This window comes from Argentina silus, assembly GCF_951799395.1.
Source record: "Argentina silus genome assembly, chromosome: Y".
Lineage (NCBI taxonomy): Eukaryota > Metazoa > Chordata > Actinopteri > Argentiniformes > Argentinidae > Argentina > Argentina silus.
Window position 1 is genome coordinate 20,180,940 of NC_139654.1, and position 8,946 is coordinate 20,189,885.

At 41.8% G+C, this 8,946-nt stretch overlaps 1 protein-coding gene across 2 annotated transcripts; it reads right to left on the reverse strand.

Annotated features, from left to right (window-relative positions):
- Nucleotides 1-338: 338 nt before the first annotated feature.
- On the reverse strand, nt 339-8,029 carry LOC310824229 (core histone macro-H2A.2-like). 2 transcript variants are annotated; one of them, XM_083697061.1, is made up of 9 exons: nt 7,901-8,029; nt 6,376-6,566; nt 6,177-6,283; nt 5,360-5,554; nt 5,120-5,224; nt 1,907-2,006; nt 1,705-1,794; nt 1,316-1,490; nt 339-929 (listed from the first exon to the last, which is right to left on the reverse strand). In XM_083697061.1, exons 2-9 carry the CDS (start codon nt 6,545-6,547, stop codon nt 764-766), a joined length of 1,110 nt encoding a protein of 369 aa, XP_083553187.1. In that variant the 5' UTR covers nt 6,548-6,566; nt 7,901-8,029; the 3' UTR covers nt 339-763. The 2 variants fall into 2 exon arrangements, with proteins under 2 accessions (XP_083553187.1, XP_083553186.1); XM_083697060.1 differs by having other exon boundaries at nt 5,120-5,227.
- Between the last annotated feature and the right edge of the window lie 917 nt (nt 8,030-8,946).

Below are 8,946 nucleotides of genomic sequence, written 5' to 3' on the forward strand. Positions count from 1 at the left end.
AACCGGCTTTTCGCTGAGAGGATAGTGAATCCCTCACCTGGTCCATCTTCCACTGAGTGTGTTGAAATATAATGACTTGGGCCAGGAGTTTTACATGATTGGATTATTGCCAGTGTGTTCCAGTATGTTTTTACTGTTCCGGACATGTGGTCAGGCAATACAGATAATAGAAGGAATAATAGTGAAACAAAAATGAAGGTCAAGTGTTGGATTGAAAGTAATAATGACTACTCGGGGTGTACAGTAGACCAACAACATAATTCACAAATAGGTTACTACAAAATATTAATGCTGTATCAGTAAACAAATGGTGGAAATCAAAGCTGATTCTGTGGTGTAAAACATCTGGATTTTTATTTCAAACGGAATGAGAAACACTTTTTTTTTCTTTGTAAACTTATTGTATCAGAAACTACAGAGGGATTCTGGCCAAAAAAACAACCGCCAAAATTGTTGTCTTTGTACATGGAATGTAAAAACAATAACAGTGAATAAGGATGACAAGCCATGGGGATTAATTTATTCTTGTCTAAGAAGAATGCAATATCCTAAAAGGAGGACAGTGTAACGTAGATGTTTACAGTACTTCACTTCAACAAACATTTTTTTTACGCCTTCCAAGGCTTTTCCATGTCGTCAAAAAACGCCAATTTACAGCACCTTCTGGCACACTACTGTATCCCAGCTGCAAAAAACAAAATCCATTTGACTGCAATTGTTAAAAAACACCCAAAACCAAGCATCTTTTATTTCAGACTTGTCTTCACTTGGCGTCCAGTTTGGCCATTTCCTGAAGGTATATTCCGATGCTTTCGCTGTCGAACAGTACAAAGTAAATGTTTTTCAGGGAGGAGGTTGTCGCAGACACAAAATGGTTGGAAATGGCCTTGAGGATCAGCTGGGCTGCTGTTTGCTTTGGGAATCCGTTCCTACGCCAGGAGAGGGACACAGATGTGGCTTAGGTGATGTGTGACGACAGTGTCATTGTACAGATTTTCCCCTGGGATGGGAACTAACTAACCTAAATAATAATGTTCACAAAAGAGGGAACATAAAGCAGCATTGTTAATGGCTTTAATTATGGCTGGGATTCAATCAAACCCTGAGCAATGTTTACATAGTGTCTATACTTACCAACTACTGCCCAAGCATGTAAGCTTCGTATTCTGAAAATGTGAAGCATTTACCTGTAAGGGGACTCTACCAGGTTTTATAGTGCCTCAAGCCTTTCTGAACCTTTATTTGACCATTGTTGCGTAAACATTGCTACGGCGGCCTCTACTGAATTCCATGAGTCATAATTCAGTGGGCTCACCGGCCAGTTGGGAGTGAAGGGAAGGCCACAGACTTGAGTTTCTTCTCCTCTGCGGCAGAGAGACAGTTCTTGACTGTCTTCTCCAGCTGGTCCTCACATTTCTCTGAGCCCCACTGGGGGATGTTGCAGTGGATCACAAAGCGGGCCGCCATCCCATTGGCCTGACTCACCGCAACTACAGGAGGAAAAAACAAAACATACATACTCTGGACCTCTGTAAACCCAAATGTAAGATCAGTAATAATGTTGAGTTTACAGATTCATCAGAGGAAAAAAGTGTGCATGGTACTGTTTTTGGAAAAGCATGGTAAGTAATTGCATTATTTTTAAACAGTAATTTTGTTTTTCTCAGTTTAATTCTCCAACCTCTGTCAGCAGAGTCCCCATACCTGATGCTACCTCCAAAGGTCCCTGTGCTTTCCTTAGTTCCTTTACCGCCTCCAGGAACTCCCGCCCCCCTGTCTTCTCCAGGGCATTGCCTGTACATAAAAAACAAACAGAAGGCAAGGGGAGAATAAAAGTAGTACCGGGGGGGGGGTCTGGCTTTCACTGTTCTTAAGATGAACTGACAAGCATGTGTGGCATCCTCACCCACTCCTTCTTTGAGGTCCATCTCTGCATTTGTGGGATTGATTATTCCTTCCACCTTCATCGTTCCAATTTTGCTAACTTCACTCTCTGTTAGTGAAAGCTGTTAAAAAAGGACAAAGAGTTAGTTGTGACTAAATTACCAAGTCTTGCGCAACTCCTTTACATGTCAAAAGTGATCTCTCTCTCTCTATATATATATATATACATACATACATACACACATACATACATCCACTCACCGGCCACTTTATTAGGTACACCTTGCTAGTACCAGGTTGGACCCCCTTTTGCCTTCAGAACTGCCTTAATTCTTTGTGGCATAGATTCAACAAGGTGCTGGAAACATTCCTCAGAGATTTTGGTCCATATTGACATGATAGCATCACGCAGTTGCTGCAGATTTGTCGGCTGCACATCCATGATGCGAATCTCCCGTTCCACCACATCCCAAAGGTGCTCTATTGGATTGAGACCTGGTGACTGTGGAGGCCATTGGAGTACAGTGAACTCATTGTCATGTTCAAGAAACCAGTTTGAGATGATGTGAGCCTTGTGACATGGCGCGTTATCCTGCTGGAAGTAGCCATCAGAAGATGGGTACACTATGGTCATAAAAGGATGGACATGGTCAGCAACAATGCTCAGGTAGGCTGTGGCGTTTAAACGATGCTCAATTAGTACTAAGGGGCCCAAAGTGTGGCAAGAAAACATCCCCCACACCATTACACCACCACCACCAGCCTGAACCGTTGATAAAAGGCAGGATGGATCCATGCTTTCATGTTGTGTACGCCAAATTCTGACCCTACCATCTGAATGTCGCAGCAGAAATCGAGACTCATCAGACCAGGCCACGTTTTTCCAATCTTCTATTGTCCAATTTTGGTGAGCCTGTGCGAATTGTAGCCTCAGTTTCCTGTTCTTAGCTGACAGGAGTGGCACCCGATGTGATCATCTGCTGCTGTAGCCCATCTGCTTCAAGGTTCGACGTGTTGTGCGTTCAGAGATGGTCTTCTGCATACCTTGGCTGTAACAAGTGGTTATTTGAGTTACTGTTGCCTTTCTATCATCTCAAACCAGTCTGGCCATTCTCCTCTGACCTCTGGCATCAACAAGGCATTTTCGCCCGGAGAACTGCCGCTCACTGGATATTTTCTCCTTTTCGGACCATTCTCTGTGAACCCTAGAGATGGTTGTGCGTGAAAATCCCAGTAGATCAGCAGTTTCTGAAATACTCAGAATAAGCACCAACTACCATGCCACGTTCAAAGTCACTTAAATCACCTTTCTTCCCCATCCTGATGCTCGGTTTGAACTTCAGCAGGTCGTCTTGACCATGTCTACATGCCTAAATGCATTGAGTTGCTACCATGTGATTGGCTGATTAGATATTTGCGTTAACGAGCAATTGAACAGGTGTACCTAATAAAGTGGCCGGTGAGTATATATATATACAGTGGGGGAAATAATTATTTGATCCCCTGCTGATTTTGTTAGTTTGCCCGATTACAAAGAAATCAGCAGTCTATAATTTTTATGGTACTTAGTTTAACAAATAGAGACAGAATATCAACAAAGAAGTCCAGAAAAAACACATTATATAAAGTTATAAATTCATTTGCATTTGATCGAAGGAAATAAGTATTTGATCCCCAAGCAAAACATGACTTAGTACTTGGTGGAGAAACCCTTGCTGGCAAGCACAGAAGTCAGACGTTTCTTATAGTTGGTCACCAGGTTTGCACACATCTCAGGAGGGATTTTGGTCCACTCCTCTTTACAGATCCTCTCCAAATCCTGAAGGTTTCAAGGCTTTTGCTTGGCAACTCGAAGCTTCAGCTCCCTCCACAAATTTTCTATAGGATTAAGGTCTGGAGACTAGCTAGGCCACTCCATGACTTTAGTGTGCTTCTTCTTGACCCACTCCTTTGTTGCCTTGGCTGTATGTTTTGGGTCATTGTCATGCTGGAAGACCCATCCATGACCCATCCTCAGTGCTCTGGCTGAGGGAAGGAGGTTCTCGTCCAAGATCTTATGGTACATGGCCCCGTCCATTGGCCCCTCAATGCGGTGAAGTCGTCCTGTGCCCTTAGCAGAGGAACAACCCCAAAGCATAATGTTTCCACCTCCGTGTTTGACGGTGGGGATGGTGTTCTTGGGATTGTAGCATTCAGCATTTCTCTCCCTCCAAACACGAAGAGTCGAATTTATGCCAAAGAGTTCAATTTTGGTCTCATCTGACCACATCACCTTCTCCCAAGCCTTCTCTGAATCATTTAGGTGTTCATTGGCAAACTTCAGATGGGCCTGTACATGTGCCTTCTTGAGCAGGGGGACCTTGCGGGCACTGCAGGATTTCAATCCGTTACGGTGTAGTGTGTTACCAATGGTTTTCTTGGTGACTGTGGTCCCAGCTGCCTTGAGATCATTACCAAGCTCCTCCCGTGTAGTTCTGGGCTGATCCCTCACCCTTCTCATGATCATCCTTACCCCACGAGGCAAGATCTTGCATGGAGCTCCAGGCCGAGGGCGATTGATGGTTATTTTGTATTTCTTCCATTTTCTAATAATTGCACCAACAGTTGTCTCCTTCTCACCAAGCTTCTTGCTGATGGTCTTGTAGCCCATTCCAGCCTTGTGCAGGTCTACAACTCTTACCCTGATGTCCTTTGAATGTTCTTTGGTCTTGCCCATGGTGGTGGAGAGGTTGGAATGGAAGAGATTGATTCTATTGACAGGTGTCTTTTATACCTTGTCTTTTATGTCTTTATACCCATAACAAGCAGAGATTAGGAGTACTTTTCCTAAAGTGACAGGACTAATCCGTGTGCCTCATGGGCATATAACCGGTCTGTATGAGCCAGAATTCTTGCTGGTTTGTAGGGGATCAAATACTTATTTCCTTCGATCAAATGCAAATTAATTTATACCTTTATATAATGTGTTTTTTCTGGACTTCTTTGTTGATATTCTGTCTCTATTTGTTAAACTAAAAGTACCATAAAAATTATAGACCGCTCATTTCTTTGTAATCGGGCAAACTAACAAAATCAGCAGGGGATCAAATAATTATTTCCCCCACTGTATACATACATACAGGTAAATCCCATTGATTTTAAAAATCTCTCTTACAAGAGAGACCTGTTGCAAGGGTGGCAGAAAAAAAAGTGATATTTAGGGGTTTATGTTCGAGGTGATGATTGAATGTGTTACCTTTTGTCCAAGGAACAGGCTTTTCGCTGAGAGGATAGTGAATCCATCACCTGGTCCATCTTCCACTGTTGAGTTGGCTACCACCTCTTTGTCGTTTTCTGTGCTCTTCTGTCCAAAGAACCAAAGACTATATAAGTACTCTATACAGTAGACTTCACAAATGCTGCTTATAGCAGTACCAAATACATTGATACATAGTAGTTAGCATACATTTTTGAAGACAATTGAAAGCGCACTGACCCTTGGCTTGCGGCCTGGTTTGCCTTTGCCTTTTTTGGTGGTGGGTTTCTTGATGCTCTTGACGCGCTCTGCCCTCTTCTCTGGGACGGTCACCTGAGTGTCCACCTTCACTCTGCCTCCCCTCTTCTTGGTCAGCAGCTCCGGGTGAATACGTGGCAGGACACCTCCATTTGATATGGTCACCCCTCGCAGAAGCTAAGAGACGGCACAGAATATTGTACGCATTGAAGTACAGTATATCATCTATATTGGTTAGTTACTTCACTTTGTGAAATGCCTGGTCAAAAAGTGGTAAAAAATAACAGAAATAAACCATCTACTACTCTTTGGTACTGTAACTTGCTCCTCCCCACATGCTGAAAGTGCCTCAATACCAATAAACAAAACATGGAAAATGGCTAACATACACATCAGAACAAAATGTTTAAGGAGCAGTCAGATACTGTATTGAGTCTATTACAGTTCTATGTCTTGCATTGATTTGAGATGTGGCTGAACCAACCGTTTTCATCTTGGGGTTAACAACGAAGCAGTGGCAGTTTATAACCCTAACCCTGGCTTGCTGACATTCTACCTTGTTCAGGCACCATATGGCGTCATTGAAAAGTCCCCTAACAGTTAGACTACCTCCATCATTATAGTTTCATGGATACTGTCCCTACCTTGTGGGAATTTGAATGTACTGAAAAAGTTAAACAGTGTCTGTGTAAAGATGATGTAATTGGAACAACATGACAACCTATGACAGTGCACAGTTTATCCCAATGTCCTAATAACTTTTTTGGCGATTTTCAAGAGAAAGTATATTGTATGGTACCTGGTTGAGCTCCTCATCGTTTGCAACTGCAAGCTTGATGTGCCTGGGTGTTATTCTGCCTTTCTTGTTGTCCCGTGCTGCATTTCCTGCCAACTCCAAAATCTCAGCTAAACAAAGAAAGGATAAAATACATCTTTAGAAATCATTTGTTTACATTTTAGATATCATTCATCTCGTTCCATCCAGGTGTGGCACCAACCTGCCAGGTACTCTATGACGGCTGCCATGTAGACAGGGGCACCCATGCCGATGCGATACTTGTGGGTCCCTGTGCGAAGATACCTCATCATCCTCCCCACGGGAAAGATGACCCCTGCTCGGGCGGAGCGGGACAGCTTGGTGGTCTTCTTCTTCCCCCCTCGTGCTGACATCGTGGCTCAGCTCAGTCTGCTTGTGAAAGAGGAGGATCATCAGTCAGATTATCAGTGTGTGATCGCAATTTTGCATGAACTGCATATGTTGGTTAATAAACTGAAATACACTGGCCAATGTTGAATGTTTTTAAGCAAATGTTTTAAAATATACATTTTATTTCAGTCCTAAAATGTTGTAAAGACAATCGTCTTGGTACTCTTGTGCAGGCTGTTTTGAGCATTACAATGCATGCACTAACGTGGTGAGAAAAGAATGAAAACATACAGGTGTGTTTGACAGGTATGCAAATGGTACAGAACCAAATATATCAACCTGTGTGACAGTACAGAGGTGACAGCAGACTTTATTCAAAGGCCCTTGTAAACTTGATATAAGCAGGTTTGTATGGATTTGCAAACAATCTAGAAACAACACTTTAGATTCCATTAATATCCATTCACTTGAGAATGTTATCCTTTTGCAGATTAGATTAGTAACTGAATGAAAACAAGCACAACCCATGCTCTTTCTTATCTTTAATACCCATGTCATCATAAAATATGGATAATGAACTGAAGATATTCATATTTAGTATTATTGATAAATTCGTTGAATATATATGTTTCTCCCAGGTAATGTTGGAAGGGTGTTTCCCTAGAGGAAAACAAACTCCAGAATACTGTAGTCCAGACAAAATACAGGCCGTGGCCTGTACAATTTTGGGAATAAACTGCCTTTCATAGATGATATGCATTAAATAATATGCATTTAACGTACATTTTAATGTATTCTGTATCCTCCAATGCTCCCGTGCAGTTGAAAAAATTAATAAAAACAGGGAAAAGGAATCTGATCGTGCCACCTACTGTACAGTGCAAGACTACAAGGAAATACAGTTGTTAAATTAATGTTTTCGATCAAATAAGACGTCTAATGGTAAAGATAAAAAATAATATCTTTATCAAATGTAGATTACGTCAAGAATATATCACAGAGACGTGCATTGGTTATTACACGCGTTATTCTGCAGGAGTAAAAATAGACTCGCTGGTACGTGCATTTTTCCGATAGGCTGCGCGTATGGAAGCACATTTGCACACCTAACTAATCAAGGGACTCCCTTGACTGGATCGCTTGTCCAGAAATACGTTGGTTATTGTTTTCCAAGAGAAAGGTGTGGGACATCGGGCCATAATCTTTCTTTTAACTGTGTCCCTCCCCTGCTAGAGCGCAACCCCCATTTTGTTTTGCAATCCACTGAATGTGTAATCTCGTCAGACATGGAAAGTAACGTTCCTTTCGGAGACGCAGCTCGCCACGAAATGTATGAAGCCGGATATGCGCGGCGGTGAAATTCCCCAAGTTTGTACCTGTTTGTCCTCTTTTACACGAATCAATGCAGGCCTGAGTTTTCCTTTGAGATATCCACCGAGGAATGGCTGTATATGTTTTTTTTCTTTTGCGTATCCTGTTCCTAAAAACTACAGCCACAACCACCGTACAATCACCGGAGGCAGGCTCTATGCTACTGATGCTGCAAAGGGGAAAAATTCAGTCCAGGAAAAAATAGAATGAAAACGCCCCCTCAACATGGCTTCAAGAGGAGAATAATGTTGGTTGAAAGGAAAGCGATGTGCTTTAAGATATAAGGCACAGTTTGGCAATGTATGCCCATATGTGCGCTTAGCCTACCTGTTTTGGAATTATGTAAATCATAAGTATCTAGGTACATAGATATGGAGATAGATTACTGCCAGTATTATCGTAAATAAAAAGAGTACAATTCACAAATGTGTACCATGATCCGTGAACAAAAAACACAAAGCACAAAGCGAATTCACTATCCTCAAGCAAACAGCTCTTGATTTGTACTTGTACTGTAATTCACTATCCAAAAACACCTCTTGATTTGTACTTGTAATTCACAATCCACAAACAAACACCTCTTGATTTGTATTCCTAAAAAAGATTTTAATAAATACAAAATGGTTTGTGCGTAAATGCTATAAAATGTGTAAATGTGTTTTGTTTTTTAAAGCATTAAGTTGAGTTAGAACTGTTGAATCTGCATTTGCGAATCACAGTCTGTGGCTCTGTTTACATTTGTTTAAATGTTGGCACTAACTTTCCGCTTGTCCACGGACAACGATCCACAAATGCTGGGCTTAAGCGGGGGCTTAATAAATCAGCGATCTCCACTGCAATCGAATTGTTTTTCCAATCACGTAACACTGTTTGATGACATCATGCCTTGTTTTCTTGTTAGCCTAGTTCCAGAAACTATGTAAGGTATTCGTCAGTTTATTAAGATCATTGGTTTCACTGAGTCTACACAGGAAGAAAGTTAGGCTGTGCTGATTTATTTAGTTCTGAGAGTTTATTCTTAAAAACGCAAATGGACGTTTTGCAGAAGCCT